Source organism: Apostichopus japonicus, chromosome 7 (assembly GCF_037975245.1).
Source record: "Apostichopus japonicus isolate 1M-3 chromosome 7, ASM3797524v1, whole genome shotgun sequence".
In the NCBI taxonomy this organism is placed as follows: domain Eukaryota; kingdom Metazoa; phylum Echinodermata; class Holothuroidea; order Aspidochirotida; family Stichopodidae; genus Apostichopus; species Apostichopus japonicus.
Window position 1 is genome coordinate 20,112,445 of NC_092567.1, and position 19,282 is coordinate 20,131,726.

General features: G+C 35.3%; 1 protein-coding gene across 1 annotated transcript; it reads left to right on the forward strand.

Annotated features, from left to right (window-relative positions):
* Window positions 1–2,871: 2,871 nt before the first annotated feature.
* Window positions 2,872–19,282, forward strand: LOC139969654 (5'-nucleotidase-like). The gene is made up of 9 exons (XM_071974792.1): window positions 2,872–3,025; window positions 3,601–4,354; window positions 10,542–10,755; window positions 11,777–11,962; window positions 12,953–13,162; window positions 15,089–15,340; window positions 16,669–16,824; window positions 17,133–17,333; window positions 17,977–19,282. The coding sequence occupies exons 2-9, from the start codon at window positions 4,019–4,021 to the stop codon at window positions 18,159–18,161; spliced, it is 1,740 nt and encodes a 579-aa protein (XP_071830893.1). The 5' UTR covers window positions 2,872–3,025; window positions 3,601–4,018; the 3' UTR covers window positions 18,162–19,282.

Here is a 19,282-nt window from a genome sequence, read left to right on the forward strand (position 1 = left end):
TAGCCTCTATTTAGCTTATGCTAAATCCCATAGCAATGACCTTTACCTTTTACAAATCCATATTTCAATGTATTTTGAATTTTTGGAAGGTTTACTCTAGGTTACAAACTTAAATATGGTTGATAATCTAGGAAAACTCCTGAGGGGTAAACAAGAGGGTTAGGGTTATGGGGTCTTAGAAATGTAACATATAATATATATATATTTCAGTGAGTTGTTACATTTTGACGTAAGTGTAACAGTTTCTGGTAATACGTTGGTAAAATGCAACTGGTCACAATAATGAACATGGCGGATCACAATGGTGAATATCAGTAATAATATTGCGAAAGAAGGCTAGAAATGACCCAAGGCAATTGATGTGCGATACGGAGCGGTTGTGGCAAAAATAGGATTCAGCAATTATGAGGATTGTGACAAGCTTGTTGATAAGTATGTGGTTTACAACAAATTTTCATTGCTCATAATTAGTAAATTTTTAATCAAACATTTACTAAAAGAGCTGCATTGATTCAATCTTAATTTAAAAAAATCACTGGATAAATATATATATATATATATATATATATATTGTATATATATATATATATATATATATATATATGTGTGTGTGTGTGTGTATATATGCATATATATATATAATTGAAAATCGTAATGAGTTGGAAAATCAAGAACAGTGAAAAAACTTCCAGGCTCCACCGGGATTCGAACTCGGGCCTCCCACTCTGTACGCGGACACCTTATAGCCAACTATGCTATGGACGCTGATTGTATGTCCAGAGGTTCGAAACCGGTAAGGAAGGTCGTAATTCCACTGTAGGCGTTTGTCACCTGTATCGAACAATACTAGTTTTGTGTTTGGTGACATATTTTGCCTTACTCTAGAGATCAAACATGATGCTAACCAACTCGAAAGTCATTTGTGATTCCTAAAGCCGGATCTCGAAAGAGATACTTTGAACAGACTTTATGTATACATGTATTTACCTTAAATTGTTAAATCATATATATCTAGTCTTACATTCAACATGTTTTCCCATTATTTCCTATCAGACTATCCAAATGGTCCTCGTTTCCTATCGGTCTAATTCCGTTTCCCATTGGCTCAATTAGTTGACCTCATTTATTTAAAACCGTTCATGAAAATACGTTCCCCGGCAGACATGGAATAGATAAATTTACTGATTCGGAAGCAATTATTGAAAAAAAACAAGGGCATGAAAAAAGAATTACATCCTTATTTCACATTAGATTCCCAAGATTTTAGAAAATAATTGGCAGAGATTTGAAAGGTTGAGGGTACTCGGTAATATGGGCCAGGTCCACTATCTTGCACAGGCCTGACGACGGTATAGGATGGGGACCGGGGGGAGGGGTCAGTTAGGGGACCAGAAAATATGGTGCGGCCCGGGAAAATGTGGTATAACCAATGGCGTATTCTCATTTTCTCAATATACTTTAATGAAAAATAAAGAGTGTAGAAAAGGGGCTTGGGCTATTCATTTTTCCGGGGCCAGACTTGGATCTTGACGCCTCTGTTCTATTGATAAAGATTAAAACAGATATTAAACGTAACCATCGATTAAATATGATTTTTTCTTTTTGTATTAACCGAAATCAACTTTTGTAGAAAAGGCTTCAAAAAGCGAAAAGTTCGACAATTTTGACGCACGATGTATTATATGCAGGACTGCACGTTGTGAAAATGACCATAGGGGAGCTAAGGGTATGCGTGGATGGGGTCGGAGGGTGAGTGGATGGGTGGATGGATGGAGGTCAAAGGGTGCGTGAGTTGATGTAATCGTATGAGTACTTGAACGCGTAAAGAAACTCTATAGCCTATATAATTACGTAAATACGTGATTCCATTACGCGTATAAAGAATTTTACCCTTGCTGTGAAGTGACCGAAACCGAATATTTTCTTATTAGTTGTTCTTTTAAGAGAGATTTAATTACCGTTAACGTTTGGACGTTTGTGATAATTTTGACTTTGTGATATATATATATATATATATATATATATGCGTTTGTTTGTGTGTGTAAACCACTTTCCTGTATATTATTTAGGTTTGACGTTTATATAATGCAATGTTCCAAATATTTCAGAAAAAAGGGTTCTTGTTATATTAATTTTTAAGAAGGGGTCCTATTAGGGTAGAGCATTATAGCCCTCTTTCCATTTAACCAAGTATCTAAAAAAAGAAATTAAATTTAAAAAAAAAATGAAAATGTATTGTAAACGATCCCTTCTCATTGTTATCCAACCAGTTCATCTCTAAATATGTCAATACCCTTTTATCATTACACATTTTCTCACCACAGTATTGTTTATACCGGACCAAAATGTTGGAATAGTATTCCTGATCATTTAAAACACCCTTGTAGCAAATCTACGTTGAAGAATAAGATAACTAAATGTTACTTTAATTAGTTAATATGCTCGCCATGAATGTTTTCAGATACCTTTTGTGTTGGTGTTGATCTATACTTCTTGCTTTGTTTTGTATTGATAACAACAGAAAATGCGAACTATTTGTTTTGCTTGAAAACGTAGCATTTACACCATCAATTCATTTATACAGTTTTATATGTTGCTTCCCGTCAATTTGGCTAAGATCATTTTGTAGTATCTTTTTCCAAGATTCCAAGAGACCCCGTGATTCACATAATGTTGACGTAACATCGTCATTATCACACGGTGACAGCCTGAACTGCATGGGTTTGAGAGCGGATCAGTTAATTCGTTTTCGTACCGGCAGGCTTATTTATCTTATATGTGACGTTTCTTATAAGAAGTACCGTTTGAATGTATTGTGTTTATCATTGGAATAATTATCTGTACGGTATCTCTGCCAGTACAGAGTTCATCAGTTAATGCGCAAACTCGTAAAGATTATTTAAGCTTTTATCATGAATAGCCGTTTCAACACTTGATAGCTCTAGTTCACACTTCGAGGTCTCTAGCAGCGGACCGGTTAAGTAAGTCATCACACGCGAAAAGAAATACCCAATTCGCTTTTACAGTACGTACTTATACTGAATTTACAAATATTTTGTTTTGTTTTGTCTTCTTTAAGAATTAATTTTAATTAAATTAATTAAATATTAATTATTTTTACACTTATTTAAAATAGCCTACATATATATATTTGTTAATATAAAATAATATTTGTTTTGTATTATAAATGTTTCTATAATTTTGTTTTAAAAACTAGGCCTATAAGATTTACAAAGAAAAAGTATATAATATCTATAGGTCAACTTGCGGATTTATATAAACTCCTTATTCAATTTTTGCAAAAAAAACATATGGAAAAATATTTTTTTTCCCATCTCATTAAGGAAAGAATTTTTTTATTCTACGTCGTAAATGCTAAATTAGCCAAACAAAGATATAGTTATCTTACCAACAGTCAGTTGGCAGAACTTAGTATTTTTTTTTTCTTTATCGGGAGCATTTCCCGTATTAATATATAAGTCGGATGTGAAATCATGATGTGAACATTTGTTGCAATAATTTAATCAAAGTTCATGAATACGCCTCTTAAATGCAGAAATTATAAAATGGTTTGTTTTTTCTTCATCTTCTTCTTTACAGAGAGATTACGACCGGATTTTGAAGTTTCTTGTTTAGGTGGAAAGGAATCCCACGAAGTTCTGCTGAGAACGGATTAAGCAGGCAGGTGCAAAAATCGCGGGGAGGACACAAAAAAAAAGAGAATAAAAAAGAAGAGTACTGAAATGAAAACTTGGTCATAATAATTAAACGGTGAAGATACATGACCCTACATGGACAGACTGACATATACAGTTCGCTACAGGTAGACATTATATATACAATAACATATACACAGTTATCATTACATTATAGCGCCGTGTCGGAGTGACGGAATTGGCCCAGAAAAAGTGAAGGCGAAAGGAGGCATATGGTATAGTGTTTATAAAACATTGATTTAGAGATAGATATATACGTACGAAGCAACCCGCTGTGTGTGCGCGTATTAACCGTGAACACGATGCAGCATGTGATACTGAGATTAACGTTATTGGCAGTAGTCATACTGACAAAATGTAACGCCTACGATATGACGATCCTTCACACAAACGACGTTCATGCTCGCTTCGAACAGTTTGACAGATACGGTGTCTCTTGTAGCGAGGAAGATGCCGCTGGCGGGTACTGTTTCGGAGGGGTAGCGAGAAGGTTTACTAAGATCCAACAAGTCAGAGATTCGGACGAAAATGTACTGCTGTTAGATGCTGGGGATCAGTTTCAAGGCACATTATGGTTTTATCATTTCCAAGGAACAGCTACGTCACATTTTATGAATGAATTGGGGTACGATGCGATGGTAAGTAAATAGTTCACTTTATAATCTTTCATTATCGCTGAATTATATACAGGATATATGCCTTAGAAGTAGCACTTTTCATCGATATAATATTGATAGCCGTTATAAATAGCAAAAGCGGGTGTTTGTTGCTTGTGTTGTTGTTTATGGGCCAACGGACAAGCACAATAAAGCTATACCTTTGTTTTGTTTTTATTTTTATTCTGCCTGTTAAAACAGGGTGAGCGAGGGGTGGGGAGGGGGGGGGAGAGGTGGGCAGAGGTGGAGCGAGAAAGGGAGAGAAAAGACAAGTTTGCTTTTCAGGACACTACCTGCAGTCTCGTCAATGGGACTCTTGCCATATATAAGTCTACAATATATAAGATAAATGCGCGAAGGTGAAGCTTAATTTGCATATAAGAATCAGAAGCGGAAATATATTCTTTTCTTCAATTCATGGTTAGATTAATTATCATTTGATTCGATACATTTTTGGAACAGGATAAAAAAGCTTTAAGAATATTTTTCTCGCCTTTTTTGTCAACAATTTTGTCAAACCTAACAATATGCTATTACTCATATTAATATTAAAGTTCAAAAAAATTAATATACATCCTGGTACATTTTGTCCATCGGTGATGGCTAAAAGGATAGTTCAGAGGAAAATATATTCTTGACAAAAAAAAAGAAGAATATATACAAGCATAAGGAGGTGCAGGGCCCTGGGGTCGTTGAGACCGTCTCCGATGTAAGGCGGGCGGAGCGGCGGTCTGTTGGTCCTCCCCAACCTCCGAAAAAAGTTAGACATTCAGAGGTAATACGTATAGGGTAAAAATTCGGTCACCATACAAGGTTGTAGTACTACTGATTCTATTTTTATGTGTGTGTGTGTGGGTGGGGGGAGTAGGAGGGGCTGTTTAAAAAAGTGTAACCCTCCCCCAGGATCCTCTCCTGAGAATCGAATAGCTAAGGACTAAAGGTTATGAAAATGACTTCAAAAAAAAAACTACTTTAAATAGATATTATATATATAGTGTCTGCATGTTGAGTTATATATATGGTAGCTGTCGATATTTCATAAATCTGTGATGTCATAGTGCCTCTATATAGGATCCGAAACCCATATTTCTCGTTCGTTTTCTTGATACATTATCACGGTAGGATGTTAACAGTGTCAACACTGAAACCATTGTCATCATTAGGTCATGTTAAGAGGTTCATTAATTTAGAGTCATCATTTGTTTTAAAAAAAACATCTCCATTACGGAAAAAAGTAAATATTTTGATAATTAAAAAATAAATAATTTGTAAAAGCCATCTCCATTACAGCAAAAATTGTAATAATTAAAACAATAATTATTCACATGTGGCTCGATGACGTCATATTTAGACTTGATCAAGTCTTCGGCCTTGTGTTTGAAGGAACATGAAATCTGTGGTATCCACTCAATGGAAAGAGAGTTATATCTAAGTTAGCTGTTTGGGAAAGCCTTTGTTCATGATAGCATATCTCTATCACATTATAAGACAATGATGGTGATTGGGTTTGTGCCTTCTTTAAAGTTTGGAAAATGCTGACAATTTTGATCTTCTTTATTTTTAGAATGTTTTGATTCCAATACAAATGACCTATAATTGAACAAAACAAAATAATCTATCTTTCCTGTTTGTTCTGAATTTGAACTGATATAACACATGATTATCTTTACGAACCTGTTTTCATCTTAACTATTCTCATATTCGTCTTCATAATCTTCATAATTTCCCACATGCCGCCATTATTAATATAGGACATCACACGTACTTTGATTTTTCCCGTTGCCAAACTAAGTCAAGCCCAAATAAAGACAAATTCATGCATTAGATATTTCACCACTTCCTGTGATAGTGACAATATACATGGAGGTAAACCACCTCACACGATAGTAGAGCCAAGCAGGCTCAATAGTTTGTGAACTGAATTCTATGGTCATTGAACTGTGTGTCATGATAAATTACAAGTAGATGCTGTATGTAGCAAAATAGATTAATGGGGCGGGCGGGGTGGGGGTGGGCGTGGGTCGGGTGGGAGGGATGGGACCTCAAACATATGGTAATCCTTATAGACACCACGGCTAGAGGGATGGGGGATGGGAGATGGGGAAGAGGTGGAGGGAGTGGTAAGGGCAGCGTTTTAGGTGTGGAAGATTATTATGACCATATGTAAAATGGTTCCGAAATAGAACCTTAAGAGGCACGATATGTAAATGAAGTGCTTCAGGAATAGCTCGCTATTTAGAGACCTTCATCTACTATGACGTTATAAAACAAAGTAAAACTTTCAATCGAAAGTAAGTTTGACTAAAAGTAATAAGAGTTGTTAAAGCGAAGGGTTCGTGATACAGTCTATTTATAGGCCTATACATACAGGTCAAGTATATCGGGATTTTTTTTTATAAACATGGTCATTAAAGGCTTCGGTCAGCTTGGTTTAATGTCACACTTGTCCAATATCAAGTATATGTATCATATATGTAATCCCGCATCAATAACTAAGTACCATGCACAAGTTCTACCACCCCTACCTCCCTCCCCATCACACCTCCAAGAAACAAATGACATTGTATGCTATCTTTGATTCCAAAACTCATTCCGTATGTCGACCTTGGTGATCTTAAAACACATATAGTCCTTGTCATGCCATGGCATTATTTTACCACTACCGGTACGTATGCCGGCAATGAATGTAAGGTTCATACAATAGTATGTAAGAAACAACCCACTATGTTGTAGCAACGAGACCCTCGTTGGCTTTTGCCCAGGATATCCATTTTAATAGTTTCATGTTGCTAATCGATTATTAACACGGATTTTAACGACAGCTTTTCCTACTTATGGCAATATCCCTGTCTGTTAATCTCATTTAAAACTGATTCTGGAGTGAATAATCGGTAAGAATACGACACTTGAAAGGAACTATTCAATACCTCCATCATATATTAACAATAATAATCATAAAGGTGTTAACAATTATGAAATGAGTTTTACATGATATGTCTGCGTGTATGATAAATGTTATAAGGTTAAATACATAGGCTACTACAATGAGAACCAAATATGCACTGCATTTCAAAGGATATTTACGTTGTATGTAATAATAATAATAATAATAATAATGTGTAATGATCTATTTTAAACAAGTCTGTCGGATACCCCTTATTGAAGTTGCTTTATAAGGAAAGATTATATAGAGTCAGTTACACTGTTTTGATGATGACAAAATGTTTGACTTAACTAGAGCGTCTTTTTTAAAAAACTATAAGTCAAGAACACTTGATTTTAACAAGCCAACGAAGCTCTCCTTGCTCGAAGAACAGCTGGCCGACGATGCTATAGTAACAACAGTAATAAGTGTGCAAAACATAGCCTATATGGTCACTCATAATACTATACACTTGGTATCACAGACCTTCGATCATGTTCACAATGTCTCTCTGATTATAAGCCTAATAGCGTTACTTTATCAGAACTAGGTCTCTGACTAGGCTAATGTTATACTAAGACCTAGGCTTCTACCTCTAGTACTAGTATGCAGTGGCGTAGGAAGGTACTTTTGAGTGGGGGGGGGGGCTGAAGACTGATGGCCGGCCTGGGGGAGGGGTCTAAGGGGAGGGGGTGTCCCCCTGGATTTTTTTTTTCATTTCCAGGTGGCCTCAGATGCAATTTGATGCAATATAGCACACTTCAACACCCACTCCATTTTGTAAATAATTTTGCATTTTCACCTGGCCTTAGATGCAATTTGGTGCTCCAAATGAGATTTTTTTTCTGCCAAAATGTTCTGAGTAAAATGACGAATTTTGTTATCATTTATTGAGAAATGAAAAAGGGGTTTTCTGACTTGCGAAGCGGGGGGGGGGGGGGGCGGAATGATACTTCCGCCCCCATATTTTTCACTGGGGGGATGGCGCCCCCCAGCCCCCCGGTTCCTACGCCCTTGCTAGTATGCCTATAAACTATAACAGTAACAGTTAGCTAAAGTTCTAACTGACGTTCAATGAAGCTGATCGAAGGAAAGCTGACTTATCATCTTTATTGTATATTTAATTCACAAAATTCTCACATAATTTACAAAAATCTCACTTCTAAAGTCCTATGATATGAAAATAGTTTGTCCGGTGATTAAACCTAACGCAGAGAGGAGAATATACAACTATACTATCTAACAGGATTAGCGTGTACTATATGTATGCAGTATGCATACCTTGTCAGTACGGAATACTGCTGACGGAGGTAAATAGATAAATACAGCCCACGGATGTGGGAGAAGCCCGCAAGGGCTTATGGATTACATCATCATGTCGGGTGGCCTTCCAATTTAACATTTTAACTCAAATTTTGAATCTAAAACTAAAACTTGAATATCATGTATGTGTTACACCGGTGACTCCGTCGCTGTTTAGTGTTGCATATTCATTACTAAACTCACATCTAGGCGTGGTCTAGCCCTTATCATGAAAATCATTTTTTTTATTTATTTTTTTATTTATATATGCTGTAAAAATGTTACCGATTTTACGCAGTTCCCGTTAGTTTTAACAGCTATCACTGTCATTTTCATCCATATATACTCATGCATGTGAGTGGTTAAAGTTATTTTAGCATCGTTAACAGTAGCAGAATACATTAGGGAAAAGATTTAGACCTACCTACAAATTGACCGGCGCATGGTAACCTACAATTTTACGCATTACTAATCACCGATATTCCTTGAATTGAGTTAATAATGTTATTATTATATATAATTGTTATATATATATATATATATATATATATATAAATGAAAATCGTAATGAGTTGGAAAATCAAGAACAGTGAAAAAACTTTCAGCCTCCACCGGGATTCGAACCACGGGCCTCCCGCTCTGTACGCGGACACCCTAACCACTAGGCTATGGACGCTGATTGTATGTCCAGAGGTTCGAAACCGGTAAGGAAGATCGTAATTCCACTGTAGGCATATATATATATATATATATATATATATATATATATATATATATATATATATATATATATATATATATATATATATATATATATATATATATATATATATATATATATATATATATATATATATATATATATATATATATATATATATATATATATATATATATATATATATATATATATATATATATATATATATATATATATATATATATATATATATATATATATATATATATATATATATATATATATATATATATATATATATATATATATATATATATATATAAAAGAATGGCAAAATAACGTGAAAACATTTTAGTATTATATTAAATCAAGAATTCGAAATCTGATATATTATTATGTGTTTTGGGTTACTAAAGTTTAACAAACACATTTTTATTTTATTTTCGAATCGTTTTAAAATATTATATCTCTGAAGTTAAATAAAAGGAATCATTGTTCAATTGTAAAGTTAAACAGGAGCAAAAACATGTCATGTTGTTGTCAATTTATTGTGGAACGCGTATCGTAAGCATGAACGTATAGTCCGACCGACCTACTTTCATAGTAGGTGTAACACCGCTTTCGTATCAAATTTTCGAGAAATGACAGATATATGTAAATGGCATATGACATGATATGCCCCCCCCCCCCTCCTCCTCTGTAAGAAACAGTGAAACGAACGTGAGAAAGACACATTTATCATTTTTATCAATTACTTTCATGTTGAAAATGTCATAACATGTTAAATAAAGGAACATCTAGATCTTTGTTTAAGCCCGGTTATAAATCATTCACTTGATAACCCTCATAAACATAAATTTGAAATATGAATATGTAGGTCGTGTTCATGACTGCTATACGTGTTTATAAGGAAACTTATCCAGTCAAAGTTTTGGGTAAAAATGAGTGGTTATATAGTTTTGTTCGATCATTGTCTGGGGTCGAAGTTCACGTGAATTAATGGTATCTATATCACTCAACTATTGCGCGCCAATGTAGCATTATATAGTTTCACACCTGATTATACCGTCTCGCCAGTACATCCGATCCTTAATGGTATTTTGTGAAAAACAAAGAATTTACTAAAATAACTTATAAACATTCAGCTCACTTTGTTGATATCATATCCTTAATTGTTTTATTGATTTATTGTTTTATTGTTTTTTTGATTGATTCTGTTTTTATCCTTGTTTATACCAACGCAGGCTCTAGGAAACCACGAATTTGACTTGGAAATAGAGGGCCTCCTTCCATTCCTTAGTAACGTCTCATTTCCCGTGTTAGCATCTAACATCGACGACTCCAAAGAACCAACACTAAAGGATACGTATTATAAATCGATAACGTTGGAATTAGGTGGAGAAACTGTTGGAATAGTGGGTTATATTTACAGTAAAACCGACAGAATTTCACCGACAGGTAAATGTCTCCTTGTTTGATTTGTCTGTTTGTATAATTGTCTGTTTGTCTGTTTGCTTGTTATGGGGACACCCCAGGTTGAGATGTAAATAAACCAAAGTAAACCCTCATCTCAACCCCTCCTATTGCTTTCAAAATATGTTGTCATTTTTTTGTGTGGAAATTATTACAATATGTGGTTTAACCTAAAGAAAACAGAAATATTATGGTGAGGTTAATTCCCAAATTACCCGATCCTTGCCGACATCTGTCGTTAAAACCGAAAGTCCGACACGATTCCGACTCTAAGCCTTGCCCTTCGACCAAATTTATTGCAAGTTTAGGCCATGAGAGTGTTGTACATAAATGCATATGAAAGTGTAAGCAATGTATGTGGTTTCCCTGGTTGTGTAATGCACCCGACCTGTAACCAATGCCTGGATCAGCATTTGGAGTGAATTTTGTTTATTCTTCACGTATATTGAGTTTTTGAAACTTCGACTATTAAAAACAAACAATTATTTATAAATATATGTATTTTTAAGAAACCCATAGTTACATCCGGTACACACAATATTATTCTTGTTATATACGCGTCGTCGAACTGAAACAACGTGATGAATGTGTTAATGATATCAATGTTTGTAGCCAGATATTGTTGTTGGATAAATTTAGTGATAATAGCAATTAGATACGAAGTGAAAGTATGTATTCTGAGGCATATCTAGGCTATAAAGTTATTATATAAATGGGCCTGCACGCACAAGGTTGTGCTAAAACCTATTTTTAATTTTTCTTGTGTAAGTTGACAAATTGGGGGTGAGGTGGGGGTGGTTACAACCCACACAATCACCCTGGATCCGCGTCTGTACTCCGTCTTTGTGTGGCCTTGTTTGAAGTGTAGGCTATTCCACCAAAAAGTGTATCGTAACCAAACTGACAGTCTGAGGTCATGTAGCAAGATGAAGTATCGCATTGAATATTGAGGGGACCGAATCTTTCTTTTTCTTGGTGTTTCTAAATCATTTCATCTCTACATTAGGTGACCTAATCTTCTTACCGGAAGTAGATGCGATCCAAGCGGAAGTGGATATTCTTCTAGCTAGTGACGTCACAATCATCATAGCATTGGGTCACTCTGGTATAGACATTGACCTAGAAATAGCTAGGAAAGTCCGGGGTGTGGATGTAGTAGTTGGTGGACACAGTGATACATTTCTATACACTGGTGAGTACTGGTATATATAAAGGAGGCCCGGGTTCGAATCCCGGTGGAGGTTGGAAGTTTTTTCACTGTTCCAATTCACTACGATTTCGATTATATATATATATATATATATATATATATATATCTATTTATATATGTATAAATAGATCTATATATATATATATATATATATATATATATATATATATTTACCCCGTCTCCACGCACTAAAAAGAACCCAACCCAGATCCATGCCAATAGTAATTAATTTGTCTTCTTCTAAAAATCCTGCATTTTAAACAAATTACAAACCAATTTATGTAACATGGAGCTAATACGCATCCGTAGCCATACCAAATTACTTAACACATTATTACCTCTTTGTTCTCAATTTATGACAAATATGTTGATTGATAGCTCAAGAAGAATATTTCATTATGATACATTTTCAACGACACGTTTCTTGGATGATTATATGAGGAGAAATTGAATGCTTTAATTTGTATATATATAAGCTGTTAGGTCAATTTTCTTTTCCAACAGTAACTCATAACATTAGGTCCTAAACGTTGGAATTTTTGTCCCGTAACTGGCTGTAAAATTCCCAAAACTTGCAGTAATTTGTATACGGTATCCTCTATGGTCCATATACGATAACTTTATAAACACATACACCTGTTTACCATATATATATATATATATACTTTGGTTTGCGTGCCCATGCGCTAGCATTTGGTGAATGGTTCCTACAAATAGTAAAATACTTCCAATTATGTACGGGTTGTTTGGTTTCTTTTGTCCTTAGGATTAATATAATATTTGCTTTCAGAATTAATATCATCCAAGAGAGAGACGTTATATATGTTTAAAAGCCTATAACTATTTCTGTATAGCAAAAAGATGAGCAAAATTGTTTTTATTAATAAATCACTATTAAAATATTAATTAAAGTGATATGTTGGTTAGAATATATGGAAACTTTTGACTTTAATGATTTTCATAAATTGCCAGGTGCTGTTCCCGAAGGAGAGACAACTCCTGTTTATGACGAATACCCCATCGTCATAAACCCCGATTACGACCCCTCCATAAACGTCTTGGTAGTTCAAGATGGCAGCCTCGGCAAATACTTGGGTCATTTAGTCGTAGAGTTTGACGAGAATGGACGGATTACTCGCTGGGATGGTAACCCGGATATTTTGGATGCGAAAGTCGAAGAAGGTAAAAACAAACGAGTAAAAAATATAAGTGAACAAGTTATAGTGCTGAGTGAGGTGATTCTGGCACGCTTAAAAAATGCGTATCATGCACAATGCATATATTTATTTACAGATTTTTTACAGAAATTTGGTAGGGCTTGAGCAGTGCATCCCTAGGGCCGTCATAGAAGTATTCGACGACCAGACGGAGATGGTGTTGGGGAGGGGAATGTGGGACCACAGACAAATGTTAAGTGGTGATGAATTAGCCGTAGCATACCGACTCTCTGCACGTGAAACTCACTAGCATGATTACATCAGCCTCCCCCCCCCCCACCACCACCCCCTTTTTGATATCAAGGCTCTAGTTAGTTACATTTGTTCAGTTATATGATCCAGTCTGAAACGACATGGCAAATATATAGCTTAAAAGTAGCTTTTAGAGTTCGGTCAACGATTCTATCAGACTTATACTAAATATACCCAAAATAAGACTGCAATTTGGTAAAAAATATAAGAACGCCCTCCCCTAGATTTTTTCCCCATCACGTGTGGATTGATTGATGATTACAGCATTTGATTACAGGGGCTACCATTCATAACCAAGACATTTTCATATCAATATTTAAAAATGTCATATGCAATGAAACAACTCATAAACGAAATGATTTTTTTTAATTTCATTAGTTGATGAATCAATCTTAATTAACTAGTCAAACCAATGAAGGTCATATCATATCTACAAATGTATATACTTTGTGCATGACGTAGTATAGGCATCTTAAGATGGCTTACTCCTTCTTTTACCCCCTTCTTTATATGTGTGTAGATTTATACATGATATTACACAGTCCTCGTGTAAGGGTTGGTAATAGGGGGTGCTGTTATAATTATAATGTTGAAGTTTCATCTCTCAAAGTAGGCCTATAGACACGTCCTGCCAATCAAAGTGCTTTTTAAAGTCTGTATTTGACGCTGATTCAACAAACTCAGAAGTTTTGGTTTACTTCTTTTTATACTCGTTTTTTTCTTCTTATCTCTCCTTGTTTTTACTCTTTCGCCACTGGTGAAGTAACAAATTGCGTTGTTAAGAATGTGATATAACAGACCGGGTGCAAATCACTTAAGTATACGTACTTATAGATATGGTCAAACTTAAGAATAAATTACATATTAAAATCGTATAAACCTACAGAAAGTTAACTATTGATTTTGTTAACACTAAAGTATAGTTGAGAATTTGATACGGTGAGATATGGCGTTCCTTGTTCTTATCAGTTTAAAATATAGAGTAAACAACTGCATGACATATTGGTTTAGTAAGACAGACTTTTGTTAAATATTTGTAACACAATTTAAAAAGTCTCTGTTGTCAACGCTATATCTGAAAGGTCATATCTATACAGACGGTTCAGTTCTCATAGGGATTTTATTCTTTGGATGAATTGACTGTCAAAACCTCTGTTTAATTCACAATGTCATCTGTTTACCTACTTTATTTGTTGTTGGCACTAGCTACTAATATATTACAGGTAGAAACCTATGAGGGTCAGCGTACAAACTGATTGGTGAATTGAGAGAAATTGATACTTCGAACCATATATACTAATAGGATCATTCGGCAAGATAAGGGGATGGGATTGGTTGTTAGGGGCATATAAGGATTGGGCACGGGGAAAGTGGAGGTCAGAAGTCATAGAGGATGATGTGGATAAAGGAGGAGGGGTGTGGTGTTCGTTTCTCAATGGTTAAAAATATATCCTCCGCAGGCTACCTATTCAGAAACCTGCCTGCAAATGCCTTATTGGACCTATCAATTGCGGCTGTAGGGGCAGGAGATCTCACGAATGGCCATAGAGGGGTCTGGGACTTGGATCTCATGTTAAAGCGATCATGATAATTAACATGTCTCAAATATGTTTTCGATTAAACTTTTGTCTTTGATCAGATCCTGGGATCCTGGCCCAGGTTGAAGAAATGGGTGAGGTTGTGAAAGATTCGTTTGAAGAGGTCGTAGGTCAAACGCACGTACTACTACAGGGAGACATCTTCACTTGCCGAGAGAGAGAATGTAACCTTGGTAACCTGGTGTGTGACGCCATGCTATGGGAGCACATCAAATACCAAGATGAAACTTCATGGAGTGACGTCAGTATAGCCATAATGCCCTCTGGAAGCATCCGTAGTACTATATCACAAGGTTAGTTATAGTTACATATAGGAGCAACATTGCAACTATACGTTCGATATGACGCGTAGTCAGTTTTATTTTCGTTAATTGAGGTAAAAGAGAGGAAGAGAGAGAAACAGAGAGGGAAACTGTAAACTAAAAATGTTACTACCGTCCCTACCCCCTCCTCTCTTTCCTCCTCTTCTACCATAGTTCTACCTTTAAATTGTGCATTGGGCTGTTATCATAGCTCTCTCTAACAATACCGTGTTGGGTTTTATAAGATATACATATATAGATGGTAATGGTAATTAATTTGTCTTCTTCTAAAGCGCATGTAATTTATACAAATTCAAAAGAATTTTTGTTACATGGAGCCAATACGCATCCGTAGCCATACCATTTTAATGAACACATTTTTACCTCTTTGTTCTTAATTTATGACAAATGTGTTGATTGATAGCTCAAGAAGGATATTTCAACATGATACATAGTCAGCGTCACGTTTCGTTAACGATTATATGAGGGGAAATTGAATGCTTAAATTTGTATATATATAACCTGTTAGGTCAATTTTCTATTCCAACAGTAACTCATAACATTAGGTCCCAACTGTGGGGCTTTTGTCCCGCAACTGGCTGTAAAATTACCGACACTTGCTGTAATTTGTGTACGGTATCCTCTATGGTCCATACACGATCACTTTAGAAACACTTACCCCTATTTACCATATATGTATATGTTTATGTATATATATATATAAATATATATATATATATATATATATATATATATATATATATATATATATATATATATATATATATATATATATATATATAAATGCCCCTCGTCTCCACGCACTCAATTGCACCCAAATCCATGCCAATGGTAATTAATTTGTATTCTTTTAAAGCTCCTGTACTTTATACAAATTCAAAGGAATTGATGTAACATGGAGCCAATAAGCATCCGTAGCTATACCTTTTTAATTAATATGTTTTAACCTGTTTGTTTTCAGTTTATGACAAATGTACTGATTGACCGCTCAAGAAAGATATTTCAACTTGATACATTGTCAACGTCCTGTATCGTTAACGGCTATATGAGGAAAATATTGAATGCTTAAATTTGTATATATATAACCTATTAGTTCAATTTTCTATTCCAACAGCAAACACTCATAACATTAGGTCCTAAACGTTGGGGTTTTTGTCCCGCAACTGGCGCTAAAATTACCGACACTTGCTGTAATTTTTGTACGGTATCCTCTATAGTCCATACACATATATATGTTTCCCATACATGAACTGTAATAAATACGCCGCTCATCGTTTTGTTATTCAATTAACCGATAGGACAAATTACCGTTGGTGACGTCATTCGTGTACTGCCGTTTGGAAATACTAACGACATCTTTGAGTTACAAGGGAGGTACCTACTGGAGGTTTTGGAGCATTCTGTGGCCCGGTATGACCCTGTGATACATCCAGGGGAGTTTTTACAATATGCTGGTAAGTCAGAAATATGAATAAACAAAAACATATAGAAACAAAAATAAACACATACCAAAAATAAGGAAATGAAAAGAACAGTTGTGGAATCTAGGATGAAAATAATTTGAATATTTATATTATCGAAATACCGGTCTATTAATAAACAGCAAAAAAGAAGAAGAAGAAATTTTGCACATTATTATAAAAATAAAAATATCATAAATAATAATAATAATATTATCGTCATCGTTATTATTTTTTTCTCTGCAAAATACTATAGAACCTAAAACAAGATGATTGGTTTCTTTCTGGTTTATTTCGTGTAGGTATTTCAGTAACTTACAACCTCGACAATGACCCAGGAAGTCGAGTGATTTCTGCTCAGGTTATCTGTACTACGTGTTCTATACCGGAGTACGAACCATTAGATCCGGATAAAACGTATAAAGTCATAACGACCAATTACGTCGCTGGCGGAGGAGACGGCTTCGAAGTCATAAATATGCATAAAGCAAACTATGTCACAGGTAAACAACCAATCGTTGTCACGCTTTATAACTGTCTGCGTTTTACAGGCAAGATGATAAATGGTTGTATGTTCTATGGGGTGTTAACAATATTGTATAATCGACAAAATTAACCTCTGAATTGCTTGGTATTTGACAGCCAATAGGGTAATATATATTCATTGATAAGGCTAAGTCAAATCAACAATGACCAATAATTGTTGCGTTTGCAACAATTTGCGTGTAATTAAGGATGGTAACTTAGTATGATAAATAGGCCTATGTGTGGTTATAGGATATTTTCAATTACATTTTCATGGTTTTTAACCCTATACCAAACCACGCACCACCTCGGCCTTTTGGCCAATGATTATTTGTATGTTTTTATGTCTTGTATATATTCCCTTTCCATGATCACATTGTTACAATCTCGATATAAAGTAGTTGGGGGGTGGGGAGGGGTGGGGGATGGGGTGGCTGGGGTTGAGAGTGGATCTAGTTGTTTGATTTTTGTGTCCAGGCTCTGTCTTGGGTGACGTTTCTTAAATGTACTTTAACAATACCCCTGCAATACTGTTAATCAAATGCATGCGGATGTTAAAATGTCAATTATTAATTTATCTAATAAGTAATTAATTATTGATCCTTTTTCTTTCCATTGCAGGAGATTTGGACACATCTACCATGAGCGATTATATAGCCAGTCATTCTCCTGTTTACGTGGGCTTGCAAAACCGTATAAACTTTGTAGATTCCAATGAGGAATGTTCATCGAGTAAACGGTTACCGGTGCCACATATCGTGATATTTACATGCCTTTCGCTCTTTCTTATTACTCGATATTCATGACGATAACCGAGTTTCAGGAAACAAATCGCCTGATGTCAATATTACTTAGTACTAAATTTACCAAAGTAGAAAGCAATATTTATACTTGGCACATGGCCTTGCTCTTACATATTGGACTGACGTGTCTTATACTTGTTGCCAACAGTACTAGCCTTAGAATCCGCTCATTACCAAGCAGAAGATTATTCTAAACAAAAAGTGAATAAAGTAACATCGTGGTCGTTTTGGGACCTCCATTACAGCGCCATGACAGAGCCTCACAAAAAAGATATCCATATAGTTCGTTGCATCATTATACCAGGGCGTATGTATTGTATTGTGCCTCAAAAAGTACGTAACCCTTCAAGACTAGATGATCAACAGTTAGCCTACCATGCTTTCATAGCGGATGTAACTAGGCCTGTCCTTCTTTACTTAACTCTGTAGGAAAGTTGCTGTAGTTATCACAGAGTTAGAAGAAAATACTAGTAAGAGGGTTGATTATCTTGAATACACGTGTTACCATTTTCCAAGGGAAATAATCAGCTAAACTATATACGGGTTACTTTTCAGAAAATTCTCAGGGATCGTGTTATTCTTAAAGGGATAAAACCAACTAATCAAATGTTCTGAACTTTAAAGTCATCCGCAGCTGAGACACTTTTGTAAACGTTCAATTAATTTTGAAAAATGTATTGGTGTGTAGAGAAACTACAGTGGCCGACAGTGGCCGACAGTGGCCGACAGTGGCCCGTGAATAGGTTTTCTATCAGCTGATTGTTTGCACGTAAGACTTACCTTTTATAACTGAGAGTTCATATCCACGTTAGCAATAGCCTAGACTTTACGAGGTTTTCTCAAGTTCCAAATTCTACCCCCCCCCCCTTACCCCAGCGACTCACCCCAGGTGGTCGGTTGACGCATTGCGGCCAGAGAATTTAAAACACCCGAATGTTTGGAATAGTTTAGAGGGCCAGAACATTTATCAGGCAAGTGACTGTGTACTTTTGAAAACCTTCAGAAATTTGACAGACGAAATTTTTGGTGACAAACTGACAACCTTCAAAATGGTCTATCACACAATAGCATCTTATTATCACAGGCATAATATTTATTATGAATATTAATTGCACCGAGGATAA